This window comes from Saccostrea cucullata, unplaced genomic scaffold (genome assembly GCF_032062105.1).
Source record: "Saccostrea cucullata isolate Sc308-1 unplaced genomic scaffold, CSIRO_AGI_Scuc_v1 ctg36, whole genome shotgun sequence".
Classification (NCBI taxonomy): Eukaryota; Metazoa; Mollusca; class Bivalvia; order Ostreida; family Ostreidae; genus Saccostrea; species Saccostrea cuccullata.
The window spans coordinates 362,256-380,716 of record NW_026930674.1 but is presented as its reverse complement, the minus strand read 5'-3'; the positions used below and the strand labels follow the sequence as shown (position 1 = coordinate 380,716).

The 18,461-nt window shown below is 33.4% G+C and overlaps 2 protein-coding genes and 1 long non-coding RNA gene across 5 annotated transcripts; 2 read left to right on the top strand and 1 right to left on the bottom strand.

Annotated features, from left to right (window-relative positions):
- Window positions 1-41: 41 nt before the first annotated feature.
- On the bottom strand, window positions 42-8,279 carry LOC134229571 (endosome-associated-trafficking regulator 1-like). Its single transcript, XM_062711319.1, has 7 exons — window positions 8,147-8,279; window positions 5,980-6,599; window positions 5,815-5,888; window positions 5,192-5,303; window positions 4,590-4,631; window positions 4,073-4,209; window positions 42-2,905 (listed from the first exon to the last, which is right to left on the bottom strand). The coding sequence occupies exons 1-7, from the start codon at window positions 8,277-8,279 to the stop codon at window positions 2,785-2,787; spliced, it is 1,239 nt and encodes a 412-aa protein (XP_062567303.1). The 3' UTR covers window positions 42-2,784.
- A 2,192-nt stretch (window positions 8,280-10,471) lies between these two features.
- On the top strand, window positions 10,472-14,765 carry LOC134229552 (uncharacterized). 3 transcript variants are annotated; one of them, XR_009984201.1, is made up of 4 exons: window positions 10,472-10,553; window positions 13,552-13,665; window positions 14,479-14,545; window positions 14,703-14,765. It is a non-coding gene; the product is annotated as an uncharacterized LOC134229552 (long non-coding RNA). The 3 variants fall into 3 exon arrangements; XR_009984203.1 differs by having other exon boundaries at window positions 10,550-10,666; XR_009984202.1 differs by lacking the exon at window positions 10,472-10,553 and adding an exon at window positions 10,573-10,662.
- Window positions 14,766-15,087: 322 nt separating this feature from the next.
- Window positions 15,088-16,502, top strand: LOC134229575 (calmodulin-like). Its single transcript, XM_062711327.1, has 3 exons — window positions 15,088-15,288; window positions 15,451-15,514; window positions 15,625-16,502. Exons 1-3 carry the CDS (start codon window positions 15,088-15,090, stop codon window positions 15,651-15,653), a joined length of 294 nt encoding a protein of 97 aa, XP_062567311.1. The 3' UTR covers window positions 15,654-16,502.
- Window positions 16,503-18,461: the final 1,959 nt, after the last annotated feature.

The following is an 18,461-nucleotide window of genomic DNA, read 5'->3' as shown; positions in this document are numbered from 1 at the left end:
TGCCCTTTCTTAAAACTTTCTTATATAATGACAAACAAGAAAACGGAATCTGAATTTATTTTTCCTTTTCGACATACTACTACTAGTAGCTAGTACTAAAACTTTCTAGAAAGAGCCAAGTTTTACACAGTTGACATCATGAGTTGACGTCATTAGGAGTTATCTCTCTTACCACAGTATCAATGAACCTTAAAGAAAAAATGTTACATATTCACTGGGAATATTGAAGGTCATTAATCTTGATATTTTTTGGACAAACTGATTTTATTCAAACAGCTTTTTACCATTTGGTGCGTGGATTCATGTGAGCCTATCACAAACGTAAGATTAGTAATTACAGTATGGATATACATTCGAGTGTGCATTAGAAAACGAATGATTTTAATAAGTATGCGCGGATCTAGAGGGGGTGGAGGGTCTGGACACCCCCCCCCCCTGGAATTTGCAGAGATATTAAATTGATACACTAAACCAAGTTAAAAGTGACCTTGGACCCCTCCTAGAAATAGGAGCCCCCCCCCTTGAAAACGCAGACCTTTGTAAAGTTGGTATGAAAAGTAATAGCTATAAAGCATTAGAAGTCAAATGTCACGTTTGGGCGCAGGTGTAATTTTTTTATGTTTGTCAACAAATTTCTGAGTTGGATTTTATTTTTGACTGGGGTGGAACCCCCCCCCCCCCCGGAAAAAATTCCTGGATCCGCGCCTGATAAGCATGTCAATACCTATATTTAGACTATACGACTATTACCTAGTCTTGATTAAAAAGAAAAGGTTCCAACGTCTTTCATGACCACAGTTTTGTTCATTCCTAACAACTGATTACCCTGATTTTCACCAAGTAACTGTTTCAGCAAAAAAGAGGTGAGGAGCCTTTCCATAAAAAATTTTAATACTAAAAGGTTATGTTTGGAAAAGGGGTGTCTTTTTCAAACTGTTCTGTCTTGTGGACCCATGTATTTTTAACTACTTACAAATAAATGATGACTTTCCTTTATTCATGATGGGAAAAAAATCCAGACCCCTCCCCCTTCTTTTTAAAAAGATCATTTAACTTTTATATCATGTTACTTTAATAGTAAGTAAATGTTAGTAAATTATACACGTCGGTCCATAAAATAACTAAATTTAGTCACTATGATTTTATATTGTAAAATAGAGCAATTTAAAGGAACTTTTCAAAGAAATGTATGAACGTAAATGACACTTGACAAAACATGCATGTAGACCCTTTACACAACTGTATGTAAACAGTTTAGATTTACAGTGACAATAATACATGTATCACTGTTAAGATATATTTCCTTTTGATACTTGACATTGAATACACTTTCTTACCCACTTACAAACATATATAATATGTCCTTCCTCAATTAAACAGGCATTAAGAACCCTCTATATGGCAATGAAAAATACTTTTTGGACACTGAGAAACAAATAATGTATGAACTAGTAATGAAAATTAACTTAGATAAAACTGCATAGCTTATCAACAAGAAAATGTAGAAAAGACCTCTCTTTTCTCACTGATAAACATAGTCACACCCTGGAACCAAAATCACACCTTGTTATATACTGTAAAATCACATATTTTCAAGGGGTAAAATTTTCGTGGTTTGAGGAAAATATATTGGTTCATGGGGATTTGATTTCGTGGTTGAAGAATTGTTCAGTAGTAATATATGTGAAAAATTGCATTTCGTGGTGGACATAAATTTGTGGGCCAAATCAAACCTTGAAAACAACCAAAATTAAACCCCCACGAAAATTAAAGATTTCACAGTATAAGGTATTTCACCTAGGAATGTTTTTTTTTCTATGTTAAAGCCATAATTCTTCTCCGTGGAAATATGTGGTATGTTTTTACTGCATCCTTCATCCCTTTTGAATAAATGGTCATATATGAATAATAAGATGTATCAGGTATTCATAAACTGAAAAGACTTGTACTCTCATATAGTGTAAAGTGAAAAATAACAAAACATATTTTACTTAAAGTATACAATTCTTATAAAATACAGTTGTCACAATATAAAATAAAAACTGTATTACAAATATGATAAAACATTGAACATTGATCAATATTGGCCTATGCTGTTCCAGTCACAAGTATGTAAGTTGCAAAGTCTGCCTCATCTTATAAATTCATCACTTATTGAGAGCAACACTTCTATTTCTAATTACAAAAATTTTAATTTGTAGCAAAATTTAGCATAAATTTAAGGGCAATCTACAAAATACTATTTTTTTGCAGAACACATTTATGATCAATAATTTTACAAAGATATCACTTTTGATAAATACCATCCTCGTAATGGCAGGGGTCCTGACTCAACATGTTGCCGTGGAACCCTGGACAACATCAATAAATAATTCAGGAACTGGCTGTAGCCACAGCTTTCAGAAAAATTACAAATCTTGATTGCTTTTCTTATCTCTCAGCTAAGGACATTAAGCCATTCTACGATAAACAACTTGTAACACATGCATTTGAGGTGTCAACTGAATCTTTTCTGTTACATTATCTAACTAATTATGAAAGCTTTAATTTGATTGGTGCTTCTCAATGGGAGAAGCAAGCCCTAATTTATCTAATGAAATTCGCCAGGGGTTCCAAGGCAAAGTGTTAACTCAGGACTCCTAGCATTGTGAGGATGCATGAATAGAAAACTCATTCATTTATATCATGGATTCTTTATCCAATTACAAGGAAAAACTCTCTTCTGATGAACTAAGACCTCTAACATATGACTTCTGACACATGACCTCTGACCCACTCAGTGTGTCAGCTGCTCTTCTTTGGTTGTGAACTTTCACCTGACGCTCCCTCTGCCTCTGTGACTTTGTCAATAGATTTTAACACTTGAGACATGATTCGTAAATTCTCCACTCCTGACAACATCTGCCTGTAAAAATAAAAATATGTGAATTAAAATAAGTCAAACTGTAAGAAAATTACTGCGGAACTTAGTTTTCATGCTCTTTTTTCACTTTTCAGACTCTGAGAGTTGAATTAAATTTATCTATCATCTTGGTCTAATGATGCGTGAACTAGAATATTCTCATGTTCCAAGGAGTTTGAGAGATTAAAAGGGGAAAGAAATCTGTAATTTTCAGGGCTGATCATTATAATTCTATTGCCTAATATGATTCCTGGAAATTTCAATGTTGAAAACTCAATGACATTTGTATTTTACTGGTAACTGATTTCAAACAACAATGCACTGAACAATTTGTTATAAACCATTTTCTTATTTTCCAAATTAACAGTGAAAATTGAGTTATGTCCCTTTTTATATATGCTAGCAGATAGATGTTTTTATTAGAACACAGTATACTACTTTTAAAAGAAAACTTTTGAATTAACTCTTTATAAAAATGTTTGGAATATCATTAACAAATCTTGACTAACTATTAATTATCTTCCCTTGATAGAGGAAATAGCTTTTCATTTGAACAGAGATGAACTTTGTCCACACAAGGATGCTTTGCAGCATTTGATTGAAACTGTTCTAAAGGTTCTTGACAAGAAGTCTAAAACATGAAAAGTTGACAGACAGACTAAAAAACAAACAAATGGAACTCTGATAAAATGCAATCAGAAAGATCTACTGGAGCTTTCAGCTAGGAGTGAAATGGTTCACCACGGTATCTATTCAACGCAGTAATTTTTCTCGTTTCGATACACGGTACAAAATCTCTATTTTCAATTCAGTTCGTTTTTCAGTCGGGATCGTTATTCAGTTGGGTTTGGCATAAGGTATAAACATGCTCCTCCATATGACTAGTTCAAAATTGTAAATTTTTGTGGACTTACAGTTTGTAAAATAATTTTCAAGAGTCAAATCAATTAAATTGATTTCTTCTTTCCATTGGCCATAAATTATTTGACTAGATTAATTAAAAGGAAGCTTAAAACAACAGTTGAACTTTTTACCTTTCATCAAAATGTATCGTATCGAAAATAACCAAACTGAGACCAAATTTTACGGTACGTATTGAACCGTGGAGGAGGTGTATCATTTCACCCCTACTTTCAGCTCATGTGAGCTAAAAATTTATATCAAACTCACTTAAGATTTTGTTCTGCAGTTGATACAACAGAAACTAACTGCTGAGAAACATAAGTTGTCCGTTCCCTTAGATCCGCCAATCCTTTGTCTCCGGACTTAAGTAACTCATTCTCATTCTCCAGGAATGTCACACGTTTCTGCAATAAACAAACTTACATGTATAATAACTACGTCCACAAGTATGAAAAGCAGGTTCTGTGCAATCAATTTAAGTCTGAAAATTTACTGAATGCTGGAATAAAATACTTGACTTGTTCTGATTTTGTAAAATTACAATTCTTTCTGCGATCAATTTTTGAAGGAGAAAATACTAGTTTATAGTGGGGATTTAATTGTGTGGACAAAAAATTCTTGAGCACTTTTATCTATGAAATGATACATTGTGTGGTGGAAATGAATTCAAGGGATTCTTCATACCTTGAAACAATGACATGTTAACTTCAACAAAATTAAGTCATTTAACAATACTTCTTTCATTTTTTCTTCATATGCATTTTACAAGGATGAAAACTGATACCTGTAACACAGCAACCTGATTTTCTGCTGCAACTGCTCTGTTCTGAAAAAAGAAATTAAAGTACACATAAATTCAAATCTTAAATATTTTTTAAACAAACTGTTAAGAAAAAGAATTCACTACAGCTTACAAATTAACAACCCCACTTTCTTATTTATTTTTAAACTCTCCTTTTGCAATTTTGTCAAAATGGGCTCAGTTAAAGATATATCCTTGGTTACAAGTCATGAAATATGGACATCCAGTGAATTATTGATCTAACATAAATTTACACTTTAAGCTAGTAACCTTGAACTTGCCACAATTACTTTGAGTCAAGGCTATTTTATACTTTAAGCTCACAAATAATCTTTAATTTGAAGTTTCAAAATCCCAACAAAAAAGTTTTATATTATTTGATGCTTTTGTATTTCAATGGTGAAAGTGGGTATCCTATCTGAGCCACACATCTACCGGTACTTTTTTTATACCTCACGGTAGTCAGCTGAACTAAAGCAATCTAAAGACTTGTGAAATAGCTGAAGAGCTTCTCACTGGAGGTAAGAATTATTGTTGAGGGGACCTAGAACTACTTTCTGTTGAGGTGAATTGGAACTACTTACTGTAGAGGTGAGTAAATTGGCCTCCACTTCCTCAAGCATCTTCTCCATGGCTGCTGTGTCTTCTGCCTCCTTCTTTTGAGCTGCTTCCATTTCTTTTTTCAACTTATTGCACCTACAATTTACCATATTTTAGAACCATTTTTTGATCAAGTAAAACATGATTAAAGCAAAAACGTGTGCATATATACTTGCATTGCATATCTGTTTTAACTGAAATATAACTAGAGATACTGTGACAACAGAGCTCTCAAAATTATACTTCTCCTCCCGTATGTGCATAAAAGCAAAGTCCTTTTTATTTGCTATGAGAAACCCCAAATACATGTATCTATCCCATCAAAAAAAATAGAAAAGCTATGTAATAAAAATTCTCGCTAAATTTTATTAAATGGCATAGTAGGAGTTTTGGATAAGAGATTGGTTCCCCCGGTGTTATAGAAAGAATAGCAGTGTCCAGGTTTTACTATGAGAAACCCGTTACATCACAGGCACCAAACTTGCCTGAATTTTTTACCTCCTAGTAAATATCAATCTTTAGTAAATACTAGGGGAAAAAATTCAAGCCAGTTTGGTGCCTGTGGTAAATCATAACCATAATTTCAATCCTAAATGAAGTGCTTTACCTTTTAGTTTCCATAACAGCTCTATTTCTGGCCTCCTCCAATTGTCGTTGCAATGATTCATTTTCTGCTTTCAACTGTGAATAAAAAATGAATTTATGCAAAACATTTCAAAATCTTTCACATTAGGAAAAAATATATAAAGTCATCAATTTTTTCATAACTTACTCTTTCATTTTCCTCCTCCCCATTTGATGGTGCTCTAAGTGAGCCATTCAGTTGAGAGTGGAGAGGCCTAGGTAAGGAAATCTCATTACTTTGGGCATTGTCTGTATTTTTGAGTATGCCATCTGTAATAAAGTCTGGAAGACTCGTGGGAACTTGAGGACGATTAAGCACAAAATCTTCCTCATCAGTATTGTCACGATTCACTTCACCAATTCCAGAAACTAGGTCACTTGCACTATTGTTAGGCGTAAACACACCCCTGGCCCTTAAGCTGTCTGATGATAAATTTCTGGAGTCACTATTTCTCACCTCAAATTGTTCATTAAATGAATTTGAATGCCCTCTCTGAGTTGATTCATTTGGAAATCCTAAATCAGGGAGAGGGAAATCTAAATTAGGAGGAAACTTGGCTGCTGCGGGACTGTCCTGGAAATGATCCTGGACAAAATCGGGGAGATCTGTGGCAAAGTCTGGAGTATTTTGACTGGTCCGCTGGGAATGACAGACTCGGTCATTTCTGTCCTTTGGTTTGCTTCCTGTTCCGGAGGATTCCAAAAACTTTTTGAAGGAAAAAGGATTTTCATCTTGTTTCTTCTTCTTCTTTGAATCTTTTGAAGTCTCTTTCAAAGAAAGGAAATTCATATTTAATAACATTGAACAGAATAAATAATTCGAGTAGAATTATTTAGTATCCATGATATACCTGGTTCTTGATCAACCAGAAACCTGACAATAATAGAATATTTTTTTCAAATAAATTAGCATGCAAGAAATATCTGTCAGTTTTGCAACCTTCCTTTATTTGCAAATGTTTTTTAATACAAACAGTTCTGAAGGATTTTTCCTCATTTTCCAACAGGTCCAGTCCAAAGACTATTTCTACCTATGTAGCTATTAATAGATACGTAGGTATTTAAACCTACCCAAAGTAGCTAATTTTACCTACTTTTTGTATTATCTGCATTTTGTTGCCAAAAGACTGAACGGCGCAACATGGTGAATACCATATTAATTTTATACAGTCACACTAATGACGAATACGACAGAATTTTGGCCAAAAAATGATTACTTCCTGAATTGGCAATTTTATATTAGTTTCTATGCAAAATTGATAATATACGAAGTAATCATTTTTTGGTCAAAGAACTATATGCGGTATTAACCAACATTTGCCCCCCAAAATCAAACTTTGATGGATTAATATTTAATTAAGTCCTTAAACAGGGGAGTATATGCTGACTTAAAAGCACTGAATAATTTCAGAAGTAATGACGTCATATGTACGTAATGACGTCACAAATATGACGTAAATTTCAGTTTTTTATGAATTTTGCAGAAAAATGTACATATTTCGTCATATTTTAAAAAAAGTACCGAGCGCATGTGTGTTCAGGATAAATATTTTGATATAATGTGTAGAATGATAATATCAATGAAATATGTCAATATTGTTCCTGAACACACATGCGCTCTATAAATTTTAAAGCTTAAATTGTTGAAATTTTGTCCATTTTGTCCTCTTTCTGAAAAAGGATATAAAATCGGACTAGTTTGTGACGTCATAAAAACAGAAATTGTGAATACACTGCTCTGTGGAACTATAATATTTTCTGTTAACTTATATTTCTCGTACAATTTATTGAATTCAGCACATTTCAGGAAGTTTTCAAAATTTGACTTTTGTGGGGGCAAACATATGCAATATACCGCATATAGTTCTTTTTGTCATAATCCATCATCAGTGTGACAGTTTCAAGAAATTTTGTGTTCACCATGTTGCGCCGTTCCTGCGTTTGGCCACAAAATGCAAGTAAAGCAGAAAGTAGGTAAAAATAGCTACTTTGGGTAGGTTTAAATACCTTTGTAGCTATTAATAGCTACGTAGGTAGAAATAGTCTTTGGCCTGGACCTGTCAAACATTAATTATCAGTGTTATGATGCCACTGATGGATTTCAAACTGAAAAATGGAAATAAAAGTTGTCACAAATGATTATCTTTTTCAATCTTAACATCATTACGAATATCATTTTACCACTGTGCATCTAGTGCTAGCTTATTGAAATCAATCATATAACTGTTTTTATATGTAATTTAATTAATGGCCTGAGTCCTGATGAAATCGTAAATTTTACAATGATCAAAGGTGAACAAACACATGATCTATACCTTTTGTTTGAGTTAAAGTTTCTTGCTTGGATTCCGCTTCATCTTCACTGCTTTGTACAACATGCTTGTCTTTCGATTTTACAAACTTTTTGAAAGAAAATGGGTTGTTTTCTTCTTCCCCACCTTCTGCCATTGGAGAGAATAAAGAATTTTCTGTATAACGATCCCGATGCATAAAACTTTTTTTTTTCACAGGGGCTGGCGCGTAAAGAATATCATCACATATGATTTTTATGCGCCCGAATTTTTTCGGGGCGCATATTGTTTTTGTCCTGTCTGTTTGTCTGTTTGTCTATTTGTCTATTTGTCTGTTTATCTGTTTGTCTGTTTGTCTGTCTGTCTGTTGTCAACTTTAACCTTCGCCAAAACTTTTAAACCGTAAGAGATAGAGACCTCATATTTGGTATGCATACTCCTCTAATAAAGTCCTTTCAAATGACCCCAAAGTCAATGACCTTGTGACCTTGACTGTGACCTATATGCTAAAAATAGCTTTTTCCACTGTTTGTCATAACTTTTGAACAATAAGAGATAGAGACTTCTTTGGTATGCATACTCCACTAATAAAGTCCTTTCAAATGACACCAAGGTCAATGACCTTGTGACCTTGTCTGTGACCTATATGCTAAAAATAGCTTTTTCCACTGTCTGTCATAACTTTTTAACCATAGGAGATAGGGACTTCATTTTTGAAATGCAATCCACTAATAAAGTCTTTTCAATGTAATTTAATTAAGGTCAATGATCTTGTGACCTTGACTGTGACCTATATGCTAAAAATAGGTTTTTACACTTTTTGCCATAACTTTTGAACCATAGGAGACAGGGACTTCATATTAAGGATGCATACTCCACCGATTAAGTGCTTTCAAATGACACCATGGTCAATGACCTTATGACCTTGACTGTGACCAATATGCTAAAAATAGATTTTTTTTTAACTTTGTTGCCGCCGGGCGCATAGTGTTTCACAAACACATCTTGTTTCCTTATAAATTATAATATAAATGAAATTTAACAAAAGTGCTTTTGGGAGAGGAGGAGGAGGTGAACTGCAGGGGGAGGGTATGAAAAAAAGTGGCAAAATACTTTTATTTTCCGAGCTAGGGGAGAGAATGATATATGTAGAATTATCAAAATGATTTTATTTCACGACACACTCCATACATAAAAATCTCCAGTAGAGGCAATGTTCGGAAAAGTACAATGTCCTATCAGTACTTATATGTACATCAATTTTTACTATCTCTATCTTTTTTTCTTCTTATAGAAAATGGTCTAATAAAATTAGTAGAGAACTTATCCTATATGTATATGAACGTTAACGTGCAAAAAAGTATCAAGGATATCAAAAATTTTGCACGTTCAACAGTACTGCATTTGCACAAAGGACTGGATCTTCCTTTCATGCCTACCCTTTGAATTGTTTGAAGCCATGCAAACGGGGATGTGTTGGGTGCAAGTTCCACACCCCTTTATATCTAAAACCACTGAAAAAATGTTTGAAACATAATAGAATTGTTTAAATTATTTATCCGTTTAAATTAATATTACTTTATTTTGATTCCAAGAATGAATCAAATCATGTTCAAATTTTTTTTTTCGACTTCAAGGAGTGTCAGGATGCCCCTCTCCCATCCACTCCCCCCCCCCCCCTTATTTTTTTTTTTAGAAATCTGGCGACGCCCCTAATTATCTTATTAGAAATCTTAAAAACTCCTGTAGCAGATTAACGTTTTCTTTCCAAATGAATAATCAAAATAAAACAAAACCTATACACATCCCAATAAATAATGAAACAAAATAAAATCAACAATCTGAGACGGAACGAAAATCAAGATTCCAATTTCATGCCAATTATTGAAATTTTATATGGAGAACGATTTACTCATCTATATGCATCTGTATTTCTTAACGAAGAAAAATGGAGTTATTCAATTTTTTTCAGGTATTTTCGTGTTTTTGAAAAGACGAATTTTCTTCCTTTGCCGAAAGGCGGGATGGGACAACTGAGGGAGGGGAAGGGGTAATATCACGAAAAACAGAATTGGTGAGGTCCAAGAGATCAGTCAAAAGAAACTTAATTTTACATATGTATTTGAAATATATAAATCATTGCAATCTCATAATAAGTCAAATAAACTATAGAATTATAAACATAAAATTCCATATACACATCTTCGCAAGCCAGGGGTTTCCGTTCCGAAATTTACTTTTTCAACATTCAACACAAGAGAATTTCAAAAGTTTTGGAAGATTTAAGGAAACATCAACCCCCCTAAATTTTGCAACACCCTATACTGGATTGAACAGACTCACCCTGTATCTTTAGGTAAACAAAACATTCGTAGAATCTGATAATGACATCGCGGAATCTGGAACACAAAACTCTCAGAGTGGAGTGACGGTAAGAATTTATTCCTACATTAACGTGTCTTTAATATTTGTACTAAGTTCTACTGTACACAAGTGATATATTCTACATGTAGCTTGAAGGAAGAATAGATACATGTACTGTAAGTATTTGTGTGAGTAGTTGCAACTCTATTTAATTTTTTTTAAAAACTTGAGAAGTTCACTAACTAGGTCAAGTGTTATTCGTTGAAGATTACCAGCAGTAATCCAAGATTGGTGATGGAAATTTTGGTAACAGCTTGCGAAAATGCAAAATGGTGATTTCTTTAATGGAAATGATCAACATTAAGGGGAAATATTATTTAATTACTAGTATATTAAAACATTAAGGGTATTTTTATTTTATTTAAAGTTACCCTATATATGCATTAAAAGAAGATTAAGTTATATTATCAAATGAGATACATGTATGAATTTAAAAGGTTCTGAAATAAAGTGTTATGCTTATCTATTTCTCTTGTCATATGAATTTGATTTAATCAATAAATTGAGTTAATTAATTGATATACATGTATCTTTCAAAAGCACATTTTGGAATAAAATATTTTCATACTCAATGCACCTTGTTCGTGAATTTCTGTAAAATTCATTCTCTCTCTCTTTCTCTCTCAATCTCTGCATGTGCGTGGAGTACAATTATGTACTTTTGTAGTTTTTTTTTTATGAAAATAAATAGAAACATATATCACTTCTATAATCTTTTAATCTCCTTTACTTGCTAAGATTGTTTTCAGAGGAAGATGCATTTTAACAAACAAAAATGCTTTTAATAATATGTACATCTAATTTCCCTCATAAGTTGAGATAAGATTAGAAGGAGGGGCTATACCTGGATGTGTTGAAGGTTCTAATTGACCAATCTCCTCTACTGTCTACAAGTTCAAGAACCCTCTCAGCCATTTGAATGAGTCGAAGCATAAACAGGGCCTTGTTTTTAGAATGATAGCAAATTAAACGTTACCTTTGATGTCTATGTTCATTATGGATAAAAACAGGGTTGGTAGAACAGAACATGCTGATGAGAACATTTACATGATCTAGAAAGATTTACATAGGCAAGCTTATTATGGGTGCTGCAAAGTCTACAAAGGCATGCTCACAAGACAGGAATCAAAACTTGTAATTAATGATGACGCGAGGAGGAACTGCACGTGCAACGTGTTAAAGCTTGGTTATCTTTTTACGCAAACCTGCATGACACACACTATAACGATGTTTCACTTGGCGTTGAGAGTCAGAAGGTCTATATTATATATCTTCACAATATTTCCTTCAAATCTTCCCTGTTTCAATTTACTTAGATCATAAAAACTAAAATAAAAAATTGATAAATTACCTTCAATATGCGAAACGAGAATTTACAATAGAGTAAATATATTTATATCAAACTTCTTAAACGTGTATTTTTCTGCCGGAAAGTAAATAAAACAAATGCATCGTCACTTATCTGAAGCACATAAAAAAACCAGAAATATTCAGTTAGACCTCTCTCGTATATGATTTCATTTCTGGTGACTCTTTATTCCTCTTGATGACATTGATCATTGAAATCACAGTTAGGAAATATGTATCTGAAATGTCTCCGGGGGTAAAGGAGGGGCGTCTGGATCTCCGAAATGATGAGAGTTATTGGGATTTCCGAATAAAGAAGTTGGGGGGATAAGGCGGGTGAAGTGCCTATAGTGCGACAGATAAGAAGTGAAAATTTTAATCTCAATGAAATCCAAATTTTATTTGATATTTCATCTAAAATTAAAGTATTCTTTATGTAAAATCTCTACAATTTACAAAAATCTCACGAAAACAGAAAATATTTGCCCATGAAAATGCTCACACACACTAAAAAGAACAAAAACGATCATATTCTCATACTTTAACAAAATTTTTCAATATGAGTGGGTCTTCGCTCCATTTTTTTGAAAGATGATCCTAAAAGTTTGCAATAAAATACACATTTTTTGGTTTACAAAAACATGGAGCGAAGACCCACTATACCTTAAAAGTACACTTTTATGACACAACATTCGCATCTTTCCGAGAAATACTTCAAGTCCATTAAGTCGCGGGTCATATCAAAAACATGATTTAAATGCCCAAAATCGTCATGAGTGATGTAGCAAAGTGATTAACGCATTAGTCTCAAAGCATTATGTTATTGTTACGTCGGAATTTTATTACTAGGGTTCGAATCCCATGAACACCATCTATTTATTTTATGAAAGTACGAGATTGTGTTCTCTCAAAAAAGTTTTTTTTCCTCATAACTTCAAAAATTTCAATAATTAGAAGTTAATGGAAATACTCAATTCACATACTGAATATGATTTCTTAATATCGGACGTTATAGACATTCTGCCCGCTTTGTTCCTCCATCTTCTTAAATCTACCCTATAGGAAACAAGGATTCCCACGTAAGAATGAAGAGTCAAATCTACATAATAGGAAAGTGGTTTGTCCATGTGCATTGCTTAAAATTCTCCCCTCCCCCTTTCAAAAAAATTTGAATCCACCACTGTTTTTATGGCGTACACGCAAGTCCTTGAAACTAAATGATATAGACAGCTGATAGAAATGTCAGCGCAGTCCGACACAGTGCGCAAATACATGCAAGAATTATTCGATGAACCAGATTTATATCTTATTTGCAGAGCAGAGTCAGCTTGTGTCAATTGTATGTGCTGCCAAACCTCAATGGTGTTACCGCTGAAAAAGGCATCTGAAAAATTTTCGATTCGATTTAGTTATTTTCCTGACTGTTTTGGCTTGTCCACATCAGATTCTATCCCAGATGTCTCTATTGCAATACTAGTACATAGCTACTGATGAATACAAATAGGTTAAGTTACTGTTGACCACTATTTTACCAGACAGTGGACAAACTACTATCATGATGTAAATTTTGGATTTACCTTCCCCAAATAAATTCAAAATTTACTGCATGATACTACGTCAGTATATTGTATAATTTTTTTTTTTATTCTTTATGTTAGGTTCCCTTGGATTCTGCATGTAACGAGAGAGAGGCCATATAAATCATGAAGTGAATAAAGATGGATAGAGGAGCGCATGGAAAAGAGTTGGAGATAAGACCCAAACGGGCACCTGTAAGTGTAAAATACTCAAATGCAGCGTAAACCAAAAAATACCTAAACCGGGACAGGTTATAACCTGAACGTACATCTGTAAGTCTCACTACAGAAATGACGACAGCTGAGAGATTCCTGGGCGTTGCAGGATATTTCTCAGCGATTTTTGAACAGACGTCCAGTCATCCATTCCATGATCTCTCAGGGATGTCCAGTTTTCAAGGTCTACAAGTTTTGACTATATCCAAACCGTTTCTCAACGATTGTAAGGCTAAGCAGAGGGAATTCCAAAAGATTGCTTATTGGTCTCTTGGATCTCCCACTAATCTCTCAGAGGAAAATGCAGTGTTTAGCAGCTTTAGGTGAGAGAAGTCATAGAGATCATCAAGAGATCGCAAATCGAGAGATTTTTTAATTGAAAAATTCAAATTTTTGTAGAGGACAGTATATTGAAGACTTCAATAGAGATCCAGGAGAGTTCAACGGCTGTTTGAGGCATCACTGAGAGATCAGTGGAATGTTTTGGAGCTGTTGTGACATTTCAGAGAAACTGCCGATCTCTCTGTAATATCACCAATATCTCTTTCAAAGCATAGCAAATTCATAATGATTTCCAAATGAACTGTTCAAGGTCGTAAGAGATCGTTGAGAGATCGGACGAATTTTAAATCAAAGGTTTCTCAACAATCATCTAAAATCGCATGTGCCACTCACTGTTGAAAGCACCTTTGAAAATTGTGAAAGTTACGTTAATAATTTTGCAGTTTTGATATGTTTTAAATTAAGGAAATGGTTTCAATTTAGTTAAATATGATCATTTGTGCATTTTAGATGTTGTATGGGGAAATTGCTAAACGAAAAGCGTCCAAACACGACCTTACAAAGGAAAAGGTTCAAGGTTTGATTTTTCGGCTTTTTGAAAATTTTATTTAGATCTAAATCAAAAGGGGTTGCTTAGTTGGAAAAATATAGGTAACGTACATTTCTTTCTTATCTCTACGTTAATTTTATTCCGTTATTTTAAAAAGTTGCGTTGTTCATTTCATTTACATCAGAGTTGTTTGATGCGTTCACGATGTTCGATAAGAATGGAGAACAAAACTATCACGGCGGATGAATCTTTGTGTTTTCTCTTAATGTGGTTGAAATAAAATTAAGCGACAGGGAGCTTCAGTAAAAATTATTTATTATCACAAAGAAAATGTATTTATTGTTATGCCGACAGAAAAATATATGTTTTTCTTGATTTTTAGGTTACATCAATCACTTTAATATAGGTGATTTATAGTTGCCACCTATTTTTGTCTATCGCTTGAATTTGGAACTCCTTAAATACCCTTTCAGACCGATAATTATATGAATTCTTATTCATTGTTATATGACTATTTATAATGTCTCTTTAGAAATTACATCAGTGGTATTTCTTTTAAATGAAAATGCATGCGCTTATTATTCCTTATATTGAGAAGCGGAACCATTGACTTCGATGAATTTCTGAAGATTTTTGCTGGTAAACTCTCCATCGACCCGGAGAAAGAACTACACGAGGTGTTTCAGGTCTTTGATGGGAATAAGGATGGATTTATCTCCCCGGATGAACTCTTTAGTATACTCTCTAAATTGGGGGAACCCACATCAAAGGTAAGGGGATGGGGATGTGGTTGGGTTAAGATGGTAGCGGAATTCTTTCAGATTTTTCTTACATGGAATCTCTCTCTCTCTCTCTCTCTCTCTCTCTCTCTCTCTCTCTCTCTCTCTCTCATGCATATGAACTCTTTTATTTGGTTATTTATCTTTGTATAGGAAGAAGCACAGGCAATGATTCGAGAGGCGGATCTCAACGGAGACGGCCTGGTGGATTATAAAGGTTATATGTCCACCCCTGAGTTATCGATATTGAACAATTCATTTTTTATATGATTATTTTAAGAATTGCGTTAATTGTATACTAAATATGTTCTTTTTCTTTTATTTCAGAATTCAAAGCAATCCTGAATTTCCGATGATATAAAATAACGTTTATGTTAAAATTTTTGTTGTAAACTTGTAACCATGCATATCATAATTAACGTATCACAGGATTATTTTCTGTTATTAATCAAGTCATTCCTTGACAATTCCTATCTTTATGTCATGAATCATCAAAACGTCATATATCTATAATTAACAAGGGAGGGGGGATACTTAGCTCATTTGGTTATATATTTTTCAGGTTGGACAAATATGGTGAACATTCTGATAATTTGTCTTGTATAATTCCGTTTCACATGCATGGACCTTTTTCAGTTGAATCGAACTTAAAAACAAATTTACTTTTACTAGTTACTTTCCAATCTTAAATTGGAAATGATAACAGAACGGAACTTTAAATACTTAAAATTATATTTTTAATTTTGGAAATAAGAAAAAAACGAAAACATTTTTTTCCCTACATGACACATGCTTTTTACTAATTTTATACACATATATCTATCACATGCATGACATCTAAGTGATATATGGACTTGAAAAGGACTGTGTATATTAAATTGTCATAAAAATGAAATAATCGGTATATCTCGCAATAAGTTCTAGTAGGCCAGGCTTTCCATTTTTCTACAAAAATGTTGACCTTTTACAAGGTTTTTTTTTTTTTTAATAAAGGGGGGGGGGATTAAAAAAGCAATGTTTCAATTTTTAAATGCTTGCTGAGGAATACAGATTGGGGCAGTAGTTTGCCGACGGGATTTTTTTTTTGTTTGAAATACATGAATATATCTTGCATCTTCTGTATTATTATTAATCAGATTATATTATAATATATTCTGTGCAATCATCTATATTTTCAATATTACCAATAAAGATTTTACAGTGATTTTGTTGGAATGTTTGCCCTTTTGCTCTAACCCTAACTCTAGCTCCAGTTTATATACCTATAATATTCAATGTATTCAATTTTTTTTAAGTACAAGTACGGAATAGGAGGGGATAGGGGCAATCATGTCCACTTGTACCCGTGTTTCACTCGAGAAAAAAAAGAAAATTAAAGGTCATAAGAATTATTGTTAATGTAAAGGTTAGGTTAGTTCTAGAGTTATCAATAGAAATATTGCCTATCATTGATATATATGTGATCTCAGAAAGAGACATAGGCTGTGTCGATGAAGTTTCCAGGAATTAGAAATTATCTTTAAAGTCCAAATTAACTTTTTTCGAATTTGGATGCTCAATGAATATTTCTTTGCAAGGTTGTTAGAGAAAAACTCGTTTATTTTCACAGAAGAAGGAGTAAGATCTGAGCTTTGGTGACTTTCAATGAGAGATGAGAGGCCTTTTGTTAATGTACCACGACTTTATTTCTCCAACATCTAAATCTTTCCGAATCTCCTTGTAGATGATATATGCATTATGTAATTGACTTGCATCATTAAATTTTCCGTAAACACCATGCATTTAGCTCGGAGATCAATTTGAATGAATAAGAAATAATTTATCTGCTGAATTCTTGTAGAAAGTGATTTTTTTTTTTTTAAATTTAAGTATATATATATATGCTCAACAGATCTCGGACTGGTACGTGACCCCCCCCCCCCCCCCCGCCCTCGACTCCAGTAAGTCCTCTTCTCAATAGGAGGAGAAAAATGGCATTGAAACCACATTGCAATTTTGTACACAATTATACTTTATTTCAAAATACATTTTTGTCTCTATAGTAAAAACTGTCTGCCTCTCTCATTCCTATTTCAATACCTTCACTTTTTACAACACCCCGTAGGAATTCTTGCGTACAACCTTGTCCAAATATTGCCGTTTGATAGAAGGATTATTTTGCAGAATACTTTTTCCTGTTCTAGAGAGGAAGAAATAGATTCGGTTGTCATGACTTTATGATTTGAACGATGAAAATTCAAAAAAAAAATCTAAGTGCTAACAACAACAGAGTATATAATTCTTTGAATTTCTATATGGCTCCACGCTCTTCTATTGCCCAAGGTTGATAATTCAAACATATCGAATTTAGAAAATCATGCATACTACAAACAATCACGAAATCTGTGGAAAATTGAAAAAACCATTTCCAAACAAATTTGTAAACAATTAACTTTTTGCAGTAGGATTATGAATGAATATTTAGTGCAAAACTATAATTGCCACTGAAGAAATCTGAAAGAACTAGGTGCACTTGGGCATAAAGTGCAGTTGAGCATGTTCATGCACTGAGATGCTCGAGACCACGTGTTCCCAGAAGAACATGCATCTTGCAAAGTATTATTTAAAAAACGTTATAATACTAATTAGTGTCCTAGTTATGACGAATATAAAGTTCACAATATTGCAGTAATTCTCGGTGTTACAGGAAGGGGAAGCCTAACGGCATCAACCTTATTAATGTTGGAATCGCGACAAGACCTCGTTACCTCCTAAAAGGTATTCTTTGATGGCAGAAAAGATAGACTTCGATACTTATTGTTGTGTTCTTATATTTATGAGATGTGCAAAAATAACAAGATGTGTTTGTGAAACACTATGCCCCCGCCGGCAACAAAGTTTAAAAAACATATTTTTAACATATAGGTCACAGTCAAGGTCAGAAGGTCATTGATCTTGGTGTCATTTGAAAGAACTTTATTAGTGAAGTATGCATACCAAATATGATATCTCTATCTCTCATGGTTCAAAAGTTATGGTGAAGATTCAAAAAAGATATCTTCAGCATATAGGACACAGTCAAGGTCACAAGGTCATTGACCTTGGTGTCATGTGAAAGGGCTTAATTAGTGGAGTATACATGCCAAATATTAGTCTCTATCTTTCTTCGTTCAAAAGTTATGGCG